The 24,639-nt window shown below is 43.3% G+C and overlaps 1 protein-coding gene across 2 annotated transcripts in view; it reads left to right on the top strand.

Moving 5' to 3' along the window:
* FBXO42 (F-box protein 42) overlaps positions 1-24,587 on the top strand; it is a 92,323-nt gene extending 67,736 nt beyond the window's left edge. For both annotated transcript variants that reach the window (XM_027060308.2, XM_027060309.2), the window contains 6 exons: positions 14,467-14,620; positions 15,803-15,913; positions 17,368-17,464; positions 17,949-18,005; positions 18,654-18,770; positions 19,673-24,587. In XM_027060308.2, the coding sequence (XP_026916109.1) occupies positions 14,467-14,620; positions 15,803-15,913; positions 17,368-17,464; positions 17,949-18,005; positions 18,654-18,770; positions 19,673-20,788 (1,652 nt within the window). In that variant the 3' untranslated portion in view covers positions 20,789-24,587. The remainder of the gene's footprint in view (positions 1-14,466; positions 14,621-15,802; positions 15,914-17,367; positions 17,465-17,948; positions 18,006-18,653; positions 18,771-19,672) is intronic.
* Positions 24,588-24,639: the final 52 nt, after the last annotated feature.

Raw genomic sequence — 24,639 nt, 5'->3', positions numbered from 1 at the left:
CAGAAGGGTATATGTCATTTGAGGAAACCTTTTCACAGCTTAGAGAATTTTCAAATATCAATATGATTTGCCTTTTCAAATTTCTTTTGGCGGGGAGCAGAATGCTGAAGACATCTTTTTTTTTTGACCTAACACATCAAGATTTTTCCAGCCGTGCAGAGTCAAAAGCTCTATTGGAAATAATTTTGTTTTCATTAAGACTGTTTCCTAAACAAATAATCACATCTTCCAAAATCACTGAGTAATCTAGCAGAAAAGCTAGTTTACTTTTGGAGTTGGGCAAGAAAAAGAAAGAATATTGGTCATATCAGATGTCTGTGGGAAGGCCAGAATATCCTTAAAGCTGGAAAGTTCTGGAACTGCCCAGAAATAACTGCCCAGAGTGTTATTGTTTCTCTTACTCTGTAAATGATATCTGAAAAATGGTGCACACAGGGCTCTTGGATCCATTGATGAAGCTTTGCTGTCCTGTGTCTGGTAGAAAAGTTTAGCCTTTCCTGAGCCTGTGGTAACATGTTCAGGAAATGTCAAAACAAAGAAGGGAGTGTGGGACTGATACCTGGCACCAGGTATACCCAGAACAGCTAACCAAGAGAGTGTGTTCTGGAAAAGATCACCCAGTCCTTCCCTTGGCTTAGGTCCCAGGTGTCAGTATTGACATTGAAATAGCTGGATGTGGAATTTTTTTAAATAACTTATTAGTGTGTTCAAAGGCGTTAGATTCTGCTTTGTAGTGTTGTTTTGAATCTAAACACTTTATACATTTTTAAAAGTTACCATTATGTTCTGAGAATGCCAGTTCTGTGGAGATGAGAGAGAGGTAGATGCCTATCAACTGGTAAATATTGGACCATATTTAACAAGAGGACTTTCAAATACAATCCAAGCTTCTTCTGTTCTCTGTGCTAAAAACTGATCATTGACCTCACTGTTTTAATACTTTCTTTATGAATGAGAAGGCCCAACTAATTTTACCTATGGATCTTTGTTTGTTTTTTAATTTTTAAAAAATGTTTATTTATTTTTTAGAGGGAGAGAAAGAGTATGAGCAGGGAAAAGACAGAGAGAGGGAGACACAGAATGCAAAGCATGCTATAGGCTCTAGGCTCTAGGCTCAGCACAGAGCCCAGTATGGGGCTTGAACTCATGAACTGCGAGATCATGACCTGAGCCAAAGTCGGACACTTAACCAACTGAGCTTCCCAGGTGCCCCTTTTTAAAAAAATTTTTTAATGTTTATTTTTGAAAGAGGGGGACAGAGGCTCTGTGCTGACAGCAGAGGGCCCAATGTGGGGCCCAGACTCACAACCATGAGATCATGACCTGAGCTGAAGTCGGATACTCCACTAACTGAGCCACCCAGGCGCCCCTGGATCTTTTCTTGATTATTTAATATCTTGATTGCCAAAATGTATTAAAATCTGTCCATGTTGAAAATTCTGCATCCTTTCACTTTTATTTACTTGGTCCAGCTCATGAGTTTTTCTGTCCTTTCTTAAAACTCTATAAACATTTTCTTATATTTTATTTTATTTATTTTTTTAATTTATTTTTTTAATTTAAGTTTATTTATTTATTTTGAGAGAGAGAGAGAGAGAGAGCAGGGGACAGGCAGAGAAAAAGGGAGAGAGAATCCCAAGCTGGCTCCACACTGTCAAGCACAGAGCCAAACGTGGGGCTCAAACCCACAAACTATGAGATCATGACCTGAGCCAAAGTTGGACGCTTAATCAACTGAGCCACCTGGACACCCCTGCCTTTTCTTATTTTAGATAGAAGTCTGAGTGTCACTGAGCATAAGCAGTGACGTTCCTTAGAATTGTGAGCCTCCATACCTGCACTGTTATCCTGTCTGCCTACCCTCTTGACAGGCAGTTTTTGGTTGCATTTCCTGTGCAGTGAGACTCTCAGACCATCTAGTGTTTGTTTTTCTCAGGTATCCATCCACATAACCACCCCCCACCAATAGCACTTGGTGTTTTATGAGCACAGTAGACTTCATTTTGTATGATGCTTTATCCCTATCTCCAGTGCTATTCAGATTTCTTAATTTTATTTTGTGTCCTGAGTGAAATTGCAGAAGGCTAATCTTATGTGGGGGAACACAAAAGATACTATGCTAGAGTCATTTCTGACTCCTTCCCCATGACACTATTGGTTTCTAGAAAGACTCGGCAGTGCCTTGCACCAGCTCATGCCCTAGTGCTTATTATTTGGCTCTTTATTCTCTGTACAGTCAGGATTGGGCTGGTTTTTCAAGTTTTTCAGTTCTTGTGACCTTGAGGAGATTTTGTAAAGAATCTGCAGGGTGGTTGGTCTTCTAGGTGGGTGAGAATTGTGATTGGTCATTTATTAATTTGAAATATCAACTTAGGTTCTTAGAGACTACTTTAACTTTTCAAAACTTAGAAGCTACCTCTCATCTCCTTTTTGGGAAATGAACTCTTGAAATACTGCTTTAATTAATTCTACTTTTTCAAACAACAGTGTGCCTGATAATTTCCTCTGTTCCATAGTTCTCTCTAGGAGTGATTATGGGCTATTTTATATTTGATTTGTCGGCTTTTATGCTGTGTTCCTTTTTTGCCTTCTTTCCCATTTAGTAATGTTTCTGAAATTCATTGCCCAATCTTAAGTTGTTTCTTGCTGTTTTATTTACATATATGAGTTACGGCGTGGTTGTGTTTTATGGAAGGAATATGTTCTCAAAGACCTCCCGTAATGAATTTTCTGGCAGTGGATTAGTCTTTCTGTTTCCTGGTAAAAGGAGGGGCTGATGCCATGTGACGGTGGTATAAACATGATTTACAGTTCACTTCATTCTATCAGCTCTGACATTAGCTAGTCTTTCTTTCTTAATACTTTATTAAAACATACTTTACATACAGTAAAATGAACAAATCTTAACTTAGATTTGCTCTCTGCACAACTCAGACTTTTTAAACTGTGTATACACCCATGTGATTATCACCCAGATCAAGAAACAAAATGCTTGTCACCTCAGAAAGTTCCCTCATGCCCTTTCATGTCAATACCACTCCCCACCGAGGTAACCACCTTCTGACTTCTAGGAGACTTGAGATTCATCTTGGTCTGTTTGAGATTCATCTGTGCGGTTACATTTATCAGGGGTTTATTCCTTTTCGTTGCTGTGACTGTTCCGTAATGTGAATATACTACTTTTTTTTTTTTAGCCTATTCTAATGTTGATGAATACTTGGGTTATTTCTGCTTTGAATATAGTTGCAGTCAACATTCTTATGTGAGTTTGTTTGTGGACATATCACTCAGTTCTTACTTAAGACCTACCATGTCAACTTTAAGAAATATTCTAGGGGCGCCTAGCTGGCTCGGTCAGTAGGGCATGCAAGTCTTGATCTTGGGGTTGTAAGTTTGAGCCCCACAATGAGTGTAGAGATTACTTTTTAAAAACCTTAAAAAAAAAAAAAAGACATATTCTAGATACAGTGAGTATCCCAGAGAGTTCTCTATTCACTTAATCCTGCTCTAAGTAGAAAGATCTGATGATCTAACTAAGTATTATAGAGATTTGGGGGAGGAAAGACTGCTTGGCTAATAATTAAAGGTACTGCTCATAATTAGGGCCTCCCTACCTAAAATGATGGGAGGAATGTGTTGTGAGAAGGAAGGAGACTGGTTAGTAATAACATTAAGAGCTTGGTTTTTGTGCCAGGCAAACACAGGTTTGCATCAGATCTCTGTTGCTTAGTAACCGGTGACCGTAAACAGGTTATGTAACATCTCATTTGCCTCACCTTTAGAATAGAGATGGTGATATCTACCTTTCATAGTTTTTGTTCAGATTACATGCAATACAGTATTCAGATGGAGGGAGATGTAGAATCTGATCAAGTTCAGTTTGTATATATACAGAAGTACTAGCTAGGGAGTGGAGAGTGGTCAGAAGTTATCCTCAAGTTCCCAAAGCTTGAAAAGGGATTGCCTTCATCCCTTTGTTTATTCATTTCCATGCCTTTATTTATTGAATGTTTATGCCCGGTGCTGTCCAAGCTGGGGCAGATATAGGAGTGAACAAGACGCAGGTCTGTTTGGGGGGAAGACAGCCCATAAACAAATCAGTCAATACAAAGAAAATCTAATGCACTAGGAAGAAAATTAACTGGTGATGCAAGAGAGTAGACGGAGGTGTTTAAAGTAAGTTATAAACTGTATCGATCCAGGACTTCTGTATGGATGGATAGATTGTTAAAGGAAATCTGATTCATGAAGAGAAAAGTAGCAAACTAATGAATTTGGATTCTGTTCACAATTTGTTACAGTTTATTTTTAAGGCCAATTACATGTTTGTATTAAGATGATGTGCTTTTGATTAAAACGCCTATGAAGTATCCTAAATATTTTTCTGTTTTCATAGAAGGAAGGCACCCAGCGCTCAGCACTTCCATGTACTAATCTCTGTGAAGAAGGCATAGGATGTTACTTAGGCAACTACTTTCAGTTCTTTGCAATATGTTACTATATTAGCTCCTTCCCGATCCCTGGACCCGTTCCTAGTTAATCTATATGAGCTGGTGATTTCTCCTTGTCTCCTCTAGCCATTTGCAGTCCTAGAACAACCTGGGTCTGTGGTGGTCTCAGGACAGGTGAATGAGAGCAGAGCCTTGGGGTTCCCCTAGGAAAGGAAGGAACTCTTCCTGTTTGTTTATAAAGTTCAGATGCTGGGATTTTTCCAGAATACATACTTTTCTGAGGTGGGTATACATTATCTCCTACTGGAGAGAAGAGTGGGAAAATGTGCATAGCACAAGTCTGGGTAAAACCTCAGTCTTCCAGGGGAGAGAATATATAGATTATACCATATTTCAGTCTGGCTCTCTCCTGCCTGACTAGGATTTCCCTGTTTTGACACCAGGCCAGAAACTTTATGACTGGCAACATTGTTTTTACTTCTAAACAGAGCCACTTCAAAGAGTACCCGCTCTCCAACCCCCATTAGAACTGCAATTAACAAGTTATCTGATTAAACTGACTGTGGACCTCCTCTCTTCCAGGAGAAATTGGATCAAAAGACCACTTGAAATGGTAACAAGGAACTATTATTGGTTTTCATGCTGTTAATTTTTAGCTGATAAGTACTGCCCTATTCATCAAGTGGCCTTTCTCATGGGTTTATTTAGAAGTGAAAACAATGCCAATATGGAATTTCTTTTTTTTTTTTTTTTTAACGCCTGTGGTATATGCAGTCATACAGGATCTAAACTTTTCTCATGCCCATTACAAAAGTTCCTCTTGTTTTGGATGTTCATCTTGCTTTGGATGACCTAAGGAGCGATGTTTTTAAAGATGTAGGTATAATTATAATAATGAAAATGTATGCCCTGAAGCCCAAGATCCAGACAAGCTTTTGTCTTAATATTAGTGAGTTGTTTTGATATCAATCAGTAACTTTCTGGCCATGTTACAACTGAAGAATAAAATAGGAAAAGGAAAAAAAAAAAGGCAGTGTAAGGGAGACACCCAGAAAAGTGTTTGCCCTCAGCCCTGCTGAGTTTGCTGAGCCCTGCTGAGCCACTTCTTATCCCACCTCATGAGGAATCTATAACCATTTGGTTTCCAGGATTGGGTTTAGTTCAGCATTTTCATAAGAAACAGTTCCTGTCCTTTAGGATAGTATAATCTTACTGGGAGAGTCTAAATGGATAATTTCAACACAATGTGCTAAATTCTGGGATTGGGGTTGATACAGTACCCTTCCCCCTCCAGGAGGCTCTTTAGCCTAGTGTGGGAAGGGATGTGCTGGCAGAGGTCCCAAAGAAGGCCATGCCTGTGCAGAAGAATTTAGTACCATGTTCTTTGTGAGTAACTGAAGTCTCTATTTTAGACTGAGTTTAAATAGCACACTTGACTAGAACCAAGTTCTGGAAAGCAGCATAGGGATTCTGTAGAGACTTTACCAAAGAGCAACTTTGTATTTGTTTCCTACTTTGTTTCTGTCAAATAAGCTCCATATACTTGTATCTTCTGAGGGCATCTCTGTAAATGCAAAGACTTCTTGTAGTTACTATTGGCCACATTGATGGTAAATTGGAAATGTTTTCATTATCGGGGAGAGACTGATTGCGTTGCAGACAGAACCCCTGTGGTCTTTCCTGGAGAACATTTTGAACAGTTAGTCTTCTAGGTGTTTACAGCCCAAGATGGACTTTACACTCAGGGATTGTAAAATGTTCTTCTCAGTTTTCCTTTTGTCTCTCCATTCCTCAAATAATAAAACCGTGAAACATGGCTTTTCTTGTTTCCGTGACAGAGTATTATTACCTATAAAACCAACAGTTTGGAGATATAAGCAGTTAAATTATAACTCCAGTAGTTTTTCTTTAAGGAATTTCTCCCCTCCTAAGTTATCGATGCCAGCCTGTCCTCTCCTGCCCTCTAGGTTTTCTAATTCAGATGCTAATATGGTGTTCTGGGAAATGCCTTTCCAAATTATTCTTTTCCTGACCTCTGAACTCTTGCTATCAAGGTCAGTTACTTCACACACTACCATAATGACAGCTCTATCAAGCCAAAGGCTTGGTCGGCTTCCCAAGACCCAGCTTGGATTCTGTCAGCAAAATGCATCTCCCCTACCCACTGTGCACACACCAGCTCAAGGCTCCTGGCTACCACAGAGAAGAAGTAGCCACACAAAAGAAACTGGGCCATATGGTTGTTGGTCAGTCTGGTCTGTCTGGTCTTGCTTTGCCCTTGAGGCCAGTTCCGTCCTGCAGATGGAGCTTCTTTGGAGCTACCCTGAGGAAGCGAGTGTTTGCGAAGAGTGGCTAGAATGAGGTGGGACTGTGACCTGAAACCTCAACAGTTACTCTTGAATGTCCCATTTGGCATCGTTACTGTAAAAGATTTGAAAGCATCCTAGGGAAAACTTTTTGATTGCCAGATAAGAACCAGTTCAGAGTGGCTCAGTCAGTTAAGTGTCTGACTCTTTCTTGGTTTAGGCTTAGGTCATGATCTCGTGGTTCGTGAGTTCAAGCCCTTGATTCCGGCTCTATGCTTACAGCGCGGAACCTACTTGGGATTCTTTGTCTCTCTCCCTCTCTCTGTCCCTCCCCCGCGCATGCATGTGCTTGCTTGCTCTCTCTGAAAAATAAGTAAACATTTTTTAAAAATCTGCAAAACAAAACATTCTATTTTTGGAAGAGAGAGCAGGGGAGGGGCAGAGAGAATCCCAAGCAGGCTCTGCACTGTCAGCACAGAGCCCAACACAGGGCATGATTTCATGTTCGTGGGAGTGAGCCATGTGTAGGGTTCTGCACTGAGCATGGAGCCTGTTTAGGGTTCTCTCTCCCTCTGCCCCTCTCCCCCACTTGTGCGCACACGCGTGCGCGTGCATGCTCTCTCTCTGTCTCAAATAAAAAATAATAATTAAATAATTTAAAAAAGAACCACATGGTACAACATTCTGGAATTCCATGAGCAAAGTAAAGATTTTGCCTAGGACTTCTCTTCTGGATTTATCAGTATGCTCATGAATCCCATGGTTAAATTTTTCATGCTCATAGTTGTTTTCAGACTTTACCTCCCGGAAGTCCCCAATTCCTAGTCTTAAATCTTCTGTTTTCAGAGTCATGGAGAACTATTAGCAGCTCACCTATGTCGCTATGAGTAGGTCTTAAAGTGATTTGCCTGAAAGCCAGTAGACAGAACGTGTTTTTTTTCCTTTTATTTATTTTGCAAAGTGTAACTTCAGTGACATAGAGACGAGAACGACTGGAGAATATTTGTATACTGAAAATGTGAGTGTTCTTTTCAGCACCCCCATGAGCAAAGCATTTGTCAAGGGAAGCCCACCTTGGACCCTTGTCCTTACTCTGTTCACCATAATGAAGGGTTCCATGTAGTCACATACTGAGTATGCTTAGAAAAAATTCTGCATATGGTCCATGTTAATGTCATTTTGGAGCACTATTTAAAGGCTCACTCAACGATGGTTTAACTCTACAACATGGTTCTCTAAGTCTGGTCCCCAAACACAAGCATCACCTGGAAGCTTTGTTAAAAATGTAAGTTCTAGGCCCCCACCCTGTACCCACTAAACGGGGAGCGCAGAGTGAGGCCCACAGTCTGCATTGTAACAAGTCCTCCGCCTATTAGCAGAAGCTGGAGTTTGAGAACTAACGTTCCAGGGGAATGGTGGCTGTTGTTTAGACCATTGTAATAACATCTCAATAATATTAACAAAGACTGATCATGGTATAGAGATGTAGAAATAACTTTTTAGTCATGCATAAAATATAGGCATCCCTAATTAAAACCAGTCCTTGTTTTGTCTTGTACCCGCAGTAGAGCTGCTCTTCTAGCCCTTGGTTCTGTGTGAGTAGAAACTCCAGTTGTGGGAAAGTGGCAAAGAAACCAAACCAGAATTTGGAATTGCTTCACCATTTTACCATCTTTGCAAAAGTAAACAAGAATGCCTTGTAATTCTACCACTGTCTTCCGCATGTGAGATTTCCTGATTTCATAGGAACCTTGGGAAACATCTGAACTAATGAGCAATTTTAGGGAATATTAGTTCTGTGTATAGGGTGCCTCTCTGATTATCCAGTTTCTCACAGCTGCCTTTCTGGCTCGTGCCTCATTCAGAGATGTCCATTGATCATGTCTGCTGTGTGATTAGGAGACCTTTGGTATGTTTGGGGAATGAAGCCTATGAGGCTAACCGTCGGCTCTGGGGGAACAGGCCCAAGTAACATGTCCCTCCAAGTTTGCTGGTGGGCACATTTGGTCCCGTGGTGCTCAATGAGAACCTGCATGGGAGTGACACCCTTTCTTCCTCTACTTCTGTGATACAACGATTTTAGAGTCTGTCTGGAGGCTCAGTAGCCTCATTATGTTGAAGGTAGGCCAAGAAACGTCCTAATGAGTATAAAACTTTCATGTATAAGTTTTCTTGAGGGCAGGGGATTTATTTCATCATATGTCACCGTGATGATGATGGGCCTTTTAACTGTGGAGGGTCTGCAAGTGTCAGAGTACCTTCTACCAGACCAGATTCCCAGTGAATCAGTCTGTGGTGTGGTGGGCAGGTGTGTGTTAATAAAAATTTATTGGGGCACCTGGGTGGCTCAGTTAGTTCAGCATCTGACTTCGGCTCAGGTCATGATCTCACAGCTCATGAGTTTGAGCCCTTCATCGGGCTCTGTGCTGACAGCATGGAGCCTGCTTGGGATTCTCTCTTCCTGTCTCTCTGCCCCTCCCTGGCTCACATTCTCTCCCTCCCTCCCTCCCCCCCCGCCCCTCAAAAATAAATGAACGTTAAAAAAAAAAAAAAGAAATGATAAAATTAGGGACTTTTTAGAGAGGCTTCACACTGTTGATTTTTAAGTAACAAGAATTTGGGGCGCCTGGGTGGCTCAGTCGGTTGAGCGTCCAACTTTGGCTCAAGTCATGTTCTCACAGCTCGTGAGTTCAAGCCCTGCGTCGGGCTCTGTGCTGACAGCTCGGAGCCTGGAGCCTGCTTCGGATTCTGTGACTCCTTCTCTCTCTGCCCCTCTGCCTCTCACGCTCTGTCTCTCTCTGTCCCTCTCTCAAAAATAAATAAACATTAAAAAAACAAAAAAAATAGTAAAGTAACAAGAATTTAAAAGTATTCAATTTGCAACAAATGCAAACATTATATGCATAATTGGGGTCGCAGAAAATTTGATACACCAGTATCTTTGACCTCTCCTTGGTGAACAATTTTATATAGAGGTTGTATGTTGAATTCTCTGCCTGCCCTCCCCTGCTGCTTCATTTGTTTTCTTATGGTAATTTTTTCCCACTTTCAAATTTAGGTGGAGGAACACAGTTAATTAACTTTAAGTGTGACCCTACTTTAGTTGGCTCAAAATGTTAAGGTGCTGAAATTAAAGTGTGTATTTGTGACATGAAACAGGCCTTGGAAATACTGGATGAGGGAGTTCTCCCACTCCTTGGGATAGGAAGTAGAGGGAAGGATTTTGGCTTTCGCAAAGCTCAAGATATTTGTGTGAAATCACTTTGGAAAGTCCTTACCTAAGATAATCCATAAGGATTGAGTTGTCATTGTCACCGGCCCCAGTTTACCTTTCCTTGGAAAGTCCCGAGGACAAATAAAGGGTCCTGTAATAGAGGTAGGGTGTGACCCGGAGCCTTGTGGAGAAAAGGAGGTCCTAAGAGTAGCCTTCTGTTCAATTTACTCAACTCTCATCTACTCTGTCTCTGTGGCCTACCTAATTAATTAAGACTTAGGAAAGTGCTTTTTCAGCTTTGAAACACTCCCACCTTTTACGGTATCTGACTTGTTTATGGCATCTACTCAGAAGGAATGTCTCCATATGCATGAAGAGCAGTTTAATACGATGGCTAAGAATGAGTTTTAAATCCAGACTAAACGGATCAGAATCCTGGCTTCACCACTTATTAGTTCTATGACCTTGGGTAAACTATTTATACGAGCTGTGCCTCTGTATTCTCATCTGTAAAATGGGAATAAAACTAGGAGTTTGGGGGAAGAATTAAACTAGCTTATACATGCAAAGCACTTAGGTGCCTAGCATATGATACATGCTTAATAAATATTAGTCATTATCATTAGTTGTAATTGCAATTTCTCTTAACAATCAAGTCCCTGGGGCACCTGGGTGGCTCAGTCAGTTAAGCCTCTGACTCTTGATTTCCGCTCAGGTCGTGGTCTCACGATTCATAATGGGTCCGCTGACAGCCTGCTTGGGATTCTCTTTCTCTCTCTGTCCTTCCTGCTTGCTCTCTCGCTCTCTCCTGTGTGCGTGTGTTTTCTCAAAATAAATAAACAAACTTTTAAAAAAAGTAGGAAAAAGTCAAGTTACCCATCCATTCCTACCATCCCCATAGCCCCTAAAACAGACACACTGTCACTTGCTACTTTCAGTTTCCACCTAATAAAGCATGGGCGTTGATTGTTCTAAGACAAATAAAGAGCCACCGAATTTTTTTTAAGGTTTATTTATTTTTGAGAGAGTGCGAGCAGGGGAGGTACAGAAAGAGAGGGAGACAGGAGCTGAAGCTGGCTCCGTGCTGACAGCAGAGAACCTGATGCAGGGCTCAAACTCACACATCGTTGGATCATGACCTGAGCCACCCGGGTGCCCCCAGAGCCGCATGATTTTTAATTACCACATACTGTTTTTTTATATGGATATTTCTTGGTCTACTTTAACACTTTAAATGAGCATCTTTGTATCTATTTCTTTTTTCATTTTGCCCAGCTATCATTAGATTAATCCTTAGAAATGGAATTACTGATTGAAGTATATGCTTTCAATACTGATTGAAAGTATATGCACTTAAAATTTTTTGATATAAATTTGATACAAGTGTTCAATGAAAAGTTCTGTTTGGGGGCGCCTGGCTGGCTCAGTCAGTTGAGCATCCGACTCTTGATTTCAGCTCAGGTCATGATCCCAGGGTTGTGGTATCAAGCCCTGTGTTGGACTCCTTGCTGGCCATGGTGCCTGCCTGAGATTCTCTCTCCTTCTCTCCCTCTCCCCTGCTTTCTCTCTCTCAAGAAATAAAATAAATTCTGTTTGGTTGTTTCCGTGTCTTTTAACTTAATTAATTAATTTTTTTAAAGTAAGCTCTAGGCCCAACACGGGACTTCACCTTACAACCCTGAGATCAGTAGTCCACGTGCTCCGCCGATGGAGCCAGCCAGGTGCCCCTGATGGTTTCCATGTTTTGCTGTTTTGGGAACCCTGGGTCTGCTGCCTCATTTTATTCTTTTAAGCTTTTGTTTAATTTCCGGTTAGTTAACATACAGTGTATGTAGTATTAGTTTCAGGTGCATAATATAGTGATTCAGCATTTCCATACAGTACCCTCTGCTCATCACAAGTGTGCTCCTTAATCCCCTCTCACCTATTTAACCCGTGCCCCTGCCCACCTTCCCTCTGGTGCCATCAGTGTGTTCTCTACAGCTACGAGGAGTCTGTTGGTTGGTTTCTCTTTTTCCTTTTGCTCATTTGTTTGTTTGTTTGGTCTTTTTTTTTTCTCCTGTTGATTACCTTTTTTTTTGTTTGTTCGTTTGTTTTGTTTTTAAATCCAAGTTAGTTAACATACAGTGTAGTATTGGTTTCAGGACTAGAACCCAGTGATTCATCACTTACATAGAACAGCCAGTACTCATCCCAATACTCATCACTTACATAGAACACCCAGTACTCATCCTTAATACCCATCACCCATTTAGCCCATTCCCCCCAGCAACCCTCAGTTTGTTCTCTGTATTTGACTCTCTTAAGGTTTGCCTCTTTCTCTGTTTTTATCTTATTTTTCCTTCCCTTCCTCTGTGTTCATCTGCTGTGTTTCTTAAATTCTGCATATGAGTGAAATCATATGACACTTGCTTTCTCTGACTTATTTCGCTTAGCAAATAATACACTCTGGTTCCATCCACGTTGTTGCAAATGGCAAGATTTCATTCATTTTGATCACCAGGTACTATTCCAGTGTGTGTGTGTGTGTGTGTGTGTGTGTGTGTGTGTGTGTGTGTGTGTGTACATATCTTCTTTATTTGTCATTCTCTTACTGACTTATTTTGCTTAGCATCATACTCTCTAGCTCCATCCATTTCATTGCAAATGGTGCTGCTTTATTTTATACACTTGATTTTAAAAGCCAGGATTTCCAGTATTTCAAATCCAAACCCAGATTTTAGTCTGGTAAGTTTTTTAAGCTTTTCCCAACTTTTTCATAGTATTTACGAGTTCCAAGGTAAGGGTAAGAACTTGAAGCTTTGTTTGATATTTTACAAATTAAATAATTTGGGGATAATACTAACATTTTAACTAGACCGTTGTATTAGGTTTTCTCATTGGTCTAGGAGGCTTCCTTCTGGGAAGGCAAAAAGTTTACCCCAGAAATCACAAGACTCTTTGAAGGACAGTAGCCCCTTAGTCATGATACCTGGGGGGTAGGAGGGTAGCAAGAGCGAACTCATGCAATACCTCAGCCAGTATGACCTCAGTCTGTGCTGCTGATTGACAGGAGAATCATTCCTAGAGAAGACTCATTTCTGTGGTCAGATCCTGTCTGGATTGGTGTCTGTTCTATTAGGAAAGTATTCAGAATAGCTGATGCCACATCGTACTCTGAGATGCCCACTCCATATTCTGAGAATTGGTACCTTCTCATTACATGGTAAGTTACTCTTAAGTTGGATCCCAAGAAGACCATCACTTACTCCGCTTTTTCAGCCTTGAGACGTTGTCATCAACACCGTGTCCCCAAAAACCCTTTGCTGAAGGGGAAGGCACCTCTGTCTCCCAGAATGGGAGCACCTCCGCTGCCATGAGGTTAATACACTGTTGGGATTCCTTCTGCTGATGATTTTTGTCTTTTTTAAGGGACCCTGCAGCTTTAACAAATTTTTCTTCTTGAATATTAGTATTTACTGACACCTGGGTACATGTGTACATATTTACATATGTATTGAGACAAATTTCTTTGGTCTTAAGCAAACTAAAGCAAACTCACTCTGGCATGCAGAGTAAGAGGTTGGGAGAACTAGCAGTTGTTACATAAATGCAGAAAGGGCTCTGAAAAATCATGCTCCTGTGTGACATTTGTTATCTGTAAGGTTTTCTAGCATAAGCCACATTTCTGTTGTTCCAAAATTTGGTCAGCAAAGCTCACAGATCCAGCCTGGAGGCCTTCATAGCCACTCTTGGTACCGCGGCCTACCTCTTCACTGGAATGTCTTCATACTGTGCCTGAAATTTCGCCCCCATTTGTGCTAGTGAAGCCCACAGTTAGAGGCCTAGAGGCCACTATGCTAACAAATGAGAACTGCGTGCCTCCTTTTTTACCTGTGTTGGGTAACAGCAGTTATTTTATTTTTTAAGTTGCATCCAGGAACTAGCCTGTATATATACTCCTTGAGCTGTTATTTTCTTTCCTTTGTTATGTCTATTAAGCTTATTAAAGGGATGGGCAGGAGAGTCAACATTTATTGAGCACCTACTAGGTGCCAGGCACTGTGCTGTGTGCTTCAGATGTATTATTTAATACTCAAAACAGCCTTATGAGATAGGTACTCTCATCCCTCATTTCAGGTAAGCAAACTAAGTAACTTTCCTCTAATTCAGGTTTCTCTGTTTTAATTATAAAAGACGTATAAATTGATAGTGATATTGTAATAGTCGATGTAGCTATTGATGGTAGCTACACTTGTGTTGAACTTAGCATAGTGTATAAACTTGTGGAATCACTATGTTGTAACATTGTGTGTCAACCATACAAAAAAAAAATGTATAAATTGGTGATGGTTTTCTGTCAGACCTGCAAACCAGTTTTGTCTCCGCCTTTCCCTTATGTTTTATGGTATTGGTTCCCCTTTTGTGACTCTTCCAGGGAATGGTCATATATAGACAACCTCCCTACCGCTTGTGAGACCCTGAATCCTGACGATGGTGTTATTGACTTTCCTAGGGTCCTATCCTTCCCCTAAAGCTGGGGCAACTCTGGTCGTGTACAAGGACCTGCTGGTGCTGTTTGGTGGCTGGACGCGGCCAAGCCCTTATCCCCTACACCAACCAGAGAGATTCTTTGATGAAATACATACTTACTCTCCCTCTAAAAACTGGTAAGCCACAAAGATAAGATTCTTCCAATCTGGAATAAAAGATTTTAGATAAATGGATTCCTGGGGTGCCTGGGTGGCTCCGTCAGTTAAGCGTCTGACTCTTGATTTCAGCTCAAGTCATGATCTTGCCATCTTGAGATCAAGCCCCTCCTTGGGCTCCACTCTGAGTTCCTCACTGGGCATGGAGCCTGTTTAGGATTCTCTTTCTCCTTCTGCCCCTCTGCTGCTTGTGCTCACTCTCCAAATAAATTTAAAAAAAAAAAAAAAAATATATATATATATATATATATATACACACACACACACATATATTTATATATACATACATATATGAATAAATGAATCTTTTCTGTGACCAGGAATCTCTTTGAGAATTTGGTAAAAGCTATGGACTCTTTTCCAGGAAAAAAATTTACATATTCATAGATTTTGCTGACAGTTTCAGAGAGTTTACAGGACCCCCTGAAAACCTAAAGCTAAGGGGTGTCCGGCTGGCTCAATCGGTAAGAGCACGTGACTCTTGATCTCCAAGTCGTGAGTTCAGGCTGATAGAGCTTACGTTTTTAAAACATTTTTGTTGTTGTTGTTAAGTTCAGAGAAAAGGTTAAAAATTTTTTGAAAGAAAAAGAAACTAAAGCTATGAACCTTTATTCCCAAGAGAAAAAGTGGAAGAGATTTATTCCTCTTCCTAGAGAAATGAATGTGCCAGTTGGAGAATAGTTCTGGCTGCTAATTCCCCAGGTGTGCTGTGGATTCAGATGATTCATTGTTCCTTCTGCCCAAGACTGACTCCTGACTCTTTTTCCTTTGTTCTTGGAACAGACTACTTAGTACAGGGCTCTCAGTAGCTGCAGCTGATCGGGACTGTAGAAGGAAGTACAGGTGATGCTCCTTTAGCACGCTAGCCTGGAGCAGCGAAGAGCCACGGTGGCTTCCCTGGTCCTCTCTCCGCTCTACCCCTAAGCCATACACACTGAGAACTTGAAAGTGAATATAGCTTTAGTAGGTTTATAAGAAGGGCATAAGTACCTTCTGCCATCCTCCATTTATTGTCCTACCAGTAGCTCTACTGAAGGTGATAGAATCGTCACGTCAAGTGGATACTGACTTACTGCTGCCACCTGAAACACATACGACCAGGTGGTGCTGACTTCTTGGCTTCTTTCTGTCTTTTTATATTAGGTGGAACTGCATTGTGACAACCCATGGGCCACCTCCCATGGCTGGCCATTCCTCCTGTGTGATAGATGATAAAATGATTGTCTTTGGTGGCTCCTTAGGATCCCGGCAAATGTAAGTATATTTGGTTTGCTGACTATCAACCTGAAGGTAAATACTCCTGGGAATAACAGGTCAGAAGAGTGAACTAGTCAGGTTAGTATTCCTGAGCATGGTTCTAATTAATCCAACCACGTGTTGCTTCCTAGCATTCCAGTTGTTGATCCCCTCATCATAGAGCAATACATTGGAAACCTTCCTCCATAAAGTCAGAGCTGTGTAGGATCTTTTTATTTGGTATGTGGTTCATTCGGTGGGATCAAATTCTGAGATAGCCTCCACCTTGTCTGTTTCTACCTGTGCTTACGGAAGGCTGCTGTCCAAGAAGCACAGGGTGCTTTTACCTGCTCTCCTTTGTGAGCCAGCCTGTGCCCTTTTGGGCTTTAGCAGAGAGAGCTAGATTGACAGGACAGGTGAAAATGGTTCCTTCTCCAGACAGGATGGGTTGGGGGAGTGGGTAGGAGCAAGAAATCTGTCAGGTCTGATACACCGACTATCCTCATCATCTCTGGCCATGACTCAGCAGCTCAGGCCAACGTCAAGAGCCAGAGCCATCCATCTGAATCCCTCTTTATCTGGTTTGGTGGTAGCTGCAGTAGTGGTCATTTTCCCTGTGCTCTGAAAGGCAGGTTGATGGGCTGTCAGCAGTAAAACCATTCCAGACCCAACCCTGTTCCCTGTCAGGCAGCGTACCCCACATCTTCCTGTTTTAAAACAGTTGAGACACCGTGAGCTGCCCTTCAGCTGAGACAGTTTAGGGCTTTACGGTATTAGAGTTCTTATTCCGTGTTCCTCTATGTGAATAAACGACCTTAGCAAGATGACTGTAAAATAGAGACTGCCTTCCAGGAGTCTGTCCTTGCCGTACTGGTCCCTTGGGGGTTGGAGATGCCAGTTTGTCCTTGATAAAACTGCAAATCTCATTAGCCACGGTGAAATTAATTTGTATAGCCAGAATTGACAAATCTTTATCTCCTAGACAATCATAGAGCTACTTTTTGCATCAGTTTTTTTCTCTTCCTTGTGGCTTTTGCTTTTGAAAGACTGTATCTTGACCAGTAGCTGTTGCCAATTAAACTTCCAACGAAAATTCATTCTTACTTTAGATACTAGTATGTCGCTGTAGGTTTGACTCAAAAGAGGACTTACGGGTCAGTGGGAAGAACAAAGGTTTGAAGTTCTTGAGGTGGGTTCCAGGGAAAGAAGGGGAAGAAAAATATAATTTAAGATGGCATCAGCATGGCACTTTGCTAGGCATCTTTATAAATGTGACTTCAAGGGGCACCTGGCTGGCTCAGTTGGTAGAGCATGCAACTTTTGATCTCAAGGTTGTGAGTTCAGGCCCCATGTTCAGCATGGAGCCTACTTAAAAATAATAATAAATAAAATATCAATGTAACTTCATTTATATCAGCTCTGGGGTCCCTGGTGGCTCCTGACTCCTTCATTCTCCTGTCCTTATCTTATAGGAGCAACGATGTCTGGGTCCTTGACCTCGAGCAGTGGGCGTGGTCCAAGCCGAACATCTCCGGCCCCAGTCCTCATCCTCGAGGTGGCCAATCTCAGGTGCTCAGGAATTAAAATAACTATTCAGCAAACACTGTAGCATCTTCCTGTTAGGATGGGAAAGGGAGGAGGGAGTCAGGTAAGATGCCAACATGCATAAGCCAAAGAGACTTTGTCGTTCTTTTTTGCTGGTATTTATTTTTCAACTTCTAATGGGTTGTATTAATTTTTAGTGGCTTTATATTATGCCTCTCCCCAAAGCATTTACTTTGCTATTTCATTTCTCAAGAGAACCCTGCATTTTATGTGGTTGGTACGCTCATTTTAATGTTTGATCAACAAAGGATATATCCATTCAGGTGAATCATCAGTAATTTGCCCCCAGACATCAGAATTAACATGGTTTGGGGAGACTGGAGAGCTTATGATGACTAGAATACTCTCATTTGGGATCTGGGTAGGCTGTTTTCATATACCACTGATGCGTAGGAGGTCAGGTGCCTGTGTCTTTGTAGTTTTATTTTAAATGTCTTCCTCTCTCCAGATTGTCATAGATGATGCAACTATCTTAATCCTTGGAGGGTGTGGCGGTCCCAACGCTGTGAGTATTGCTGGTGTGGCATATTCTGATGCACACGTTGCTAAGTGTTCGAAACTTGTTTCCCTGTGTCACCTTGTAAGCAGTGATAAGACCATTTCCACATTTGTACTTAGAGAATACGTTTTCACTTTGGGTATATATATAACCTTTGTATTTTCTGGCTGAGATCTGCTTTTTGTTTTTGTTTTTTGGAGGGGGGAGAGGTGCTTTTAATCAGAGATGTTCGTCTCTTAAATATTTGTATATTCTCCCTACTCCTACTTCCTCTTTTAGGCTGTAATGTGCTGTCATGTTTCTAGGAGGAGTGGGACAGAAAAACAGTTTACATGGAATTTATTTAAGAATGCAGATTCAGAAAGTTATGGATATGTATTATTTACGCCACCTACACATGCGCTGTACCACAGGCAAAATTTAGAACCACTTAAAATTCATTCGTAGGTCACAAGCACAGTTTCATATTTCCAGGCCAGTGGTGGTATATGAATAAATGAAGGGGCATGAATGAATGGCTAACCAAAAATTTTGCTCTTCTGAAGAGCCCACACACTCTCTAGACCAAACAGCGTGGCTTTGAGATTCCAACTGTGTGTGTATGTTTTGTGACCTGTCCACACCTGAGCCCTCCTGTCGGTCCTTCTCTTACAGCTCTTCAAGGATGCTTGGTTGTTGCACATGCATTCAGGCCCCTGGGCCTGGCAGCCACTCAAGGTAGAAAATGAAGATCATGGGGCTCCAGAACTGTGGTGCCATCCAGCTTGCCGGGTGAGCAGAGGACTGACAGGCCAGTGAGAGAGGACGTCCTAACTGTAGGGCCAAATTAGCTCGTCAGACTTCCAAGCAAATTTGTCTAGAAATGAAAAACACCTTGACATCATAAAAGAAGTGGGCATTAACCATAACTCCTTGGGCATTGCTCATATATGAACCTTTAGATGAGAAACCTGTGTGGGCCCCACTGATCCTATTTTTTTTCTTTTAAGTGTATTTATTTATGTAATCTCAACACCCAACGTGGCGCTCGAACTCACAACCTCAAGATCAAGAGTAGCACATTCTCCTGACTGACCTAGCCAGGCGCTCCCCACCCCACCCCATAGACCCCACTGATCCTTTTAGTGCTAGCTTTTTTTTTTTTTTTTTTTAATTTTTTTTTTTTTTAACGTTTATTTATTTTTGAGACAGAGAGAGACAGAGCATGAACGGGGGAGGGTCAGAGAGAGGGAGACACAGAATCTGAAACAGGCTCCAGGCTCTGAGCTGTCAGCACGGAGCCCGACGCGGGGCTCGAACCCATGGACCGCGAGATCATGACCTGAGCCGAAGCTGGCCGCTTAACCGACTGAGCCACCCAGGCGCCCCTAGTGCTAGCTTTTTAAGCACCTCTTTGTCTATGAACCTTTCTTCAGGGTCCCCAAACCAAAACTGATTCCTCCCTCCACCCCTCCCCTGTCCTGTACATACAACTCTAATGGTAACACCTGTCTCGCTCCAGCAAAAATTATCCCCATGTCTATGTCCCCTTCTAGCCTAGAAGGCAGGCTCCATTATTTTCATCTCGGTGTCTCAGGTACCTACAAAATGCCTGGCCTCCCCAGATGCTCATGATCAAATGTTTGCCGTTTAGATGAATGATCAGAACTGAGCACAGGTCTTTTGTCTTCCAGGTGGGGCAGTGCGTGGTGGTCTTCAGTCAGGCTCCTAGCGGGAGAGCCCCACTCAGCCCAAGTCTGAACTCTCGCCCGTCACCTATCAGCGCCACTCCTCCAGCCCTGGTTCCCGAAACCCGAGAGTACCGCTCTCAGTCTCCAGTAAGGAGTATGGATGAAGCTCCTTGTGTTAACGGCCGCTGGGGAACACTGAGGCCCAGAGCTCAAAGGCAGACCCCCTCAAGTTCCCGGGAAGGGAGCCTGTCCCCAGCCAGAGGAGATGGCTCCCCCATCCTCAACGGTGGGACTTTGTCTCCAGGAGCAGCAGTGATTGGCGGCTCTTCCTTGGACAGCCCTGTGCAGGCCGTGTCTCCTAGCACCCCGTCTACCACTGACGGACATGACCTCAAAATGGGACTTTCTTTGGCCCCCCGGCGAGGGTCACTCCCAGATCAGAAAGATCTGAGGTTAGGATCAATAGATCTGAATTGGGATCTGAAACCCACTCCGAGTAGCAATCATATGGATGGTGTGGACAACAGGACAGTTGGGGGAAGCACGAGACACCCTCCCGAACAGACGAATGGTGTGCATACCCCACCGCACGTGGCCAGTGCCCTTGCAGGGGCTGTCTCCCCAGGTGCCCTGCGTCGGAGCCTAGAAGCCATCAAAGCAATGTCATCCAAAGGCCCCTCAGCGTCCACAGCACTAAGTCCTCCTCTGGGGTCTTCTCCAGGCTCCCCCGGGAGCCAGAACCTGAGCAGTGGAGAAACCGTGCCCGTCCCTCGCGCAGGGCCCGCCCAAGGAGATGGGCATTCCTTACCTCCCATTGCCCGCCGCCTGGGCCACCACCCTCCGCAGTCCCTGAATGTTGGCAAACCTTTGTACCAGAGTATGAACTGCAAGCCCATGCAGATGTACGTGCTAGACATTAAAGACACCAAGGAGAAGGGGCGGGTCAAATGGAAAGTATTTAATAGCAGTTCTGTGGTCGGACCTCCTGAAACCAGCCTGCACACAGTGGTACAAGGCAGGGGCGAACTCATCATATTTGGAGGACTCATGGACAAGAAACAGAATGTGAAGTACTATCCAAAAACAAACGCCTTGTACTTTGTGCGAGCAAAGAGATAATATGTTCTAAACCCCCTTCCCTTTCTGTGGCTTTTAATTTTCCAGTGTGCAAGCATTTGGACTGCGAATTGGGAAAACAAAGGACAGAATTACCCCATAAACCAAACCCCCAGTTCCCAACCTCACTCACTGCAGGCTGGGGTCAAACCTCCATTACGAAAAAAATGATATATAAATATATAAATATATATTATATAGCCGACTGTGTTTACAGAGAGGGAGAGGTCTCCGTCCTGGTTCAGATCAAATTGTTGCTGTGTTTTAGCAGAGGCTCGGCTGCCTTTTTCTACGTTGCTGGTAACTAGACCAAGAGTTTAGGGAACAGACTAATGTCAGAACGCAACCTAGGGCAACTGAAGAGCCCCCATAAGTCCTTACGTGGCCTTCTTGGAGTTAGAGAAAGAAAGCGCGTGTGTCAGGTGCACAGGTGGAGGCTCCAGACCCACGAGCTCCAGGAGCTGGCAGAGGGAAAGGAGCCTGTAGAGAACTGTTCCTCCCTTCCCTTGAAAAGCACAGAGGACCCGAGCGGTAAAGCCCTCTGCCTGGCCCCGTTCTGCCCTCGTGACTGAGGAAAGTTACCCAGCCGGGAATTCTTTTCCACACGTGTGTGCCAGGATCACCGTGAGACGATGTTTATGCAGACACGCCTGTCTACCTCGTGTCCACTGGTCTTTTGCGTGCTCCCTCTGTGTCTCAGAAAAAACATTTTGGTGTCTGATTTTGGAATTTTCTGACAATCGTATTTGATTGCAAGTTGCCAAAAACCACATTTGTTCCCTTAAAACTTGATCCTCAGAGGCTGCCTTTTTCTTTTCTTTTTTTTTTGGGGGGGGTGGGGGGGGCATATGTGGATTTTTTTTTTTTAAGCCCTAAAAGCTTTCTCATTTTCTGTTTCTCTTACAAAGCTAAGGTGCCCAGGGAAATCTCTTAGAGATATTTCTTTTCTGGAACCCTTTCTCCGGTACCACTTAGGAGGCTGGTAGGGAATTCCAAGATGCCAGTATCATGAGAAATCCTTGAAGCATCAAAAAATACTGTTTTTTCCCTTTGGGGCTTGTTTTTACTTCCAGAGCACATGGGGCCCACCCGTCCATATTCATGCAATGTGGAAATTGATCCTGGAAGGAAATCCTAGTGATAGCTCCTTCTAGAAATGATTTTTGCCCTTGTCCTGACATGCGTTTTTCTGCCTGGCTGTTGAGTGGTGGTTGGGTTGAGCATCACGTGCTTAGCGTCTTTGCAAGGCTGACCTCGGGAGCAGCCCCTCCTTTGTGATTGTGCTGTTCACGTATGACACAAATAAGGTTTGGGTTTTTACTTCACGCCATTTCTGAGATAAAGTGCAACCAGCTGGAGCATGTCTTTGGTTGACATAGGAAGTTACAAGTTTACCAATCTTCTTGGAAGTTACCAGTCTCTAAACCATGGTCTGGACGTAGGAGATGTTAGAATAAAGTCAAATGTCACCACTTCAATGTGGATTCTTGGTGATTTCTCATCAGTGCAAAGAGGATTTTTACTTTGCCCTTAGGATTTGAATTTCAAAACATTGCATTTCCCATCTTTCACACTCCCCTTTTTCTCGTTCGCATTTCCCAAGCACAAGCCTGCTACAGCTGGCCCTGGGTCCTGGCTCTCGGCCAGCACTTAGCAGTCTGTCCGATAAGTGTGTTTTCTCCTATTACATCATGTTGAATTCTTTCCCCTGGCCATTAGCTTTTACAATGTGGTCTTGGTGGGAAAGCCCTGTGGTGCCAAGCGCAGGAAGGGGCCAGCTCGCAGGGAGAGGTCTGTGTTCTAGAAACTGTTCCATGTGCTCCCTTAGATGAGGAAACTACCAAGCCTGCTTGCTGTGGTGTGCACCTACTCACAGCTCAGCACTTAGCTTTCCAGACTCCTCGCTCTTGGGCTGTTGCCGGTCCTTCTTTGGCAAAGACTGTTAGACCACGTGGGGTCCTTATCCACAAGATAAAGCAGCCTGTGAGATTAGATACTACACTATTGCTATTGCTGAACCTTGTTTATGACGTTGCACTTGCGCATGGACAGCATCTCCTAACTCAGTTCCTATTGAAATATAAAGTATTTGGAAGCCTGAAAGTTCAGACTCTCAACTTGGTGATCATTCCCTTTGTCCTGTGGCCTCCCTAAGCCAGCTGTTAGCTTGTGGATTCCCTCCGTTTTCCCCAAACAGGGAGGCAGTGGAGATGATGATGCTCTTAGAAAGTAACCAGCTCCTCGGCACTCCGTGGCATCCAGTATTGTCTACACCGCTCCGAACCGGGCTGTTGACAGCTCCTTAAGAAAAATTTGCCTCATCCGCACCCGGTGGTGTTGGTCTCGGTGGCTCCTGGGCACTGTGGGCAGATACCTTAGGAGAGCGACTCGACACAGTCAAGGCGATTGTGTCCTCAGGCCCTTGTGAAGCCACACGCGCGCGCGCGCTGGGACTCCAGGCGTCTCGGCTGCAGAGAGCGTTCTGCCAGCCGCCCCCCCCCCCCCGGGGTGCTTCCGCCAGGTCACATCTAACCACAACTCTGGTTTTTGACATGACGCCAGTTTTGTCTTAAAATTCACTGAGAAAAAGGAGACAATTTCTTAAGCCTTCAGGACCACCTAAATTAGCAACTATTTATCAGTATTTAAGTTATTTAAAATACATTTTGTTTCTACTTGAAGCTTTAACCCCTTCCATTCCTGCACGTGTGCCTTTGTGAGCCCCATGTCCTGTCCGCTTCATCGGCCACCCTGCTGAGACTCTCACGTGAGAGTCTTGGTGTCTTCCTTCCCTCTTGGACGGAGCTTCCCTTTCCTCACTTTACAGGCTGGGCAGCAGAGAGGGTTCTGTGTTTTCGCTCACATTTCTACTAACGTGGATGGTGGGCTGCACAAACACCCCTTCATCCCCCCCAAATAGTATATTTTAGGAGCACAAATGAGGTGTTGAAACAAGCTTAAATTTAGTTGTAATACTAGGCTCACTCTCCTTCCAGCCTTCTACGGATTGATCTGATTTTAATGTTTGAGTTCTGTATCAAGAGCTAAAACCATGAACTATCCTAGGAACTGTGTTGGAACTCTTTAGAGAAAAGAAGAAGAGGAGGATGAAAGAAAACCAGCTTGAGAAGTCTTGACTTTGGAGAACAGAAAGCCACCAGCTGTTGGAGAACAGAGGGATACTTCTTGCCCTCTGACTTTATCTTTCTGTGTTTCCGCCTGCTTTGCTCTTTCCTTCCCCGTAAAAGTGATGTTCCTGGTGGGTTTGTCTGTCTGTCCTTGTCCTTGTGGTGATCCTGGCATGGTGATGTGCTCTGCTTTGCGTTGTCTGTGCTCTCTTACCAGTGCACGAGTCAGTGGGGAGGATCTGAATACCCCCAGGGGCAAGGAAGCCGAACTCTGAGGCCTGCATCCCGTGCAGCCTCCCCGCGAAGTGCAGAAGGCATGTTCTGCACGGTCACCAGTAAGTGGCTCCCTCTCACTCTGTCCCTTGTCAAATGAGAGCAACCCCTAGGTGTTAACTCCACCCCTGCTCTCTTTCCTTCGCTCTGCTCCCCTCCCACCAACCAGGGTACATGTCAGCGCACACCCATCGTGCCCTGGCGAAGCTGGTGCTGTGAGTGAGGTTTCCCTGCAACTCAGGGGTCCCAGGTGGCTTCCCCTGAGATGGTCATCTTAGGCACGTAACAGTGTAGGAATGAAAAGTGGACTTCACTAATATCTTAATCTCTGTTTCATTTTTTGTTAAGGTTTTCCCTGATGACTTTTTAGCAATTTAACAAATAAAACAAAATGGACAGAATTGTCTTAACTGTTTCATTAGTAGAAAAGAAAGAAGAAAGAAAGCTGTAGTA

The sequence above is a fragment of the Acinonyx jubatus genome, chromosome C1 (assembly GCF_027475565.1).
Source record: "Acinonyx jubatus isolate Ajub_Pintada_27869175 chromosome C1, VMU_Ajub_asm_v1.0, whole genome shotgun sequence".
NCBI lineage: Eukaryota > Metazoa > Chordata > Mammalia > Carnivora > Felidae > Acinonyx > Acinonyx jubatus.
This window is presented reverse-complemented; position numbering and strand designations above follow the sequence as displayed.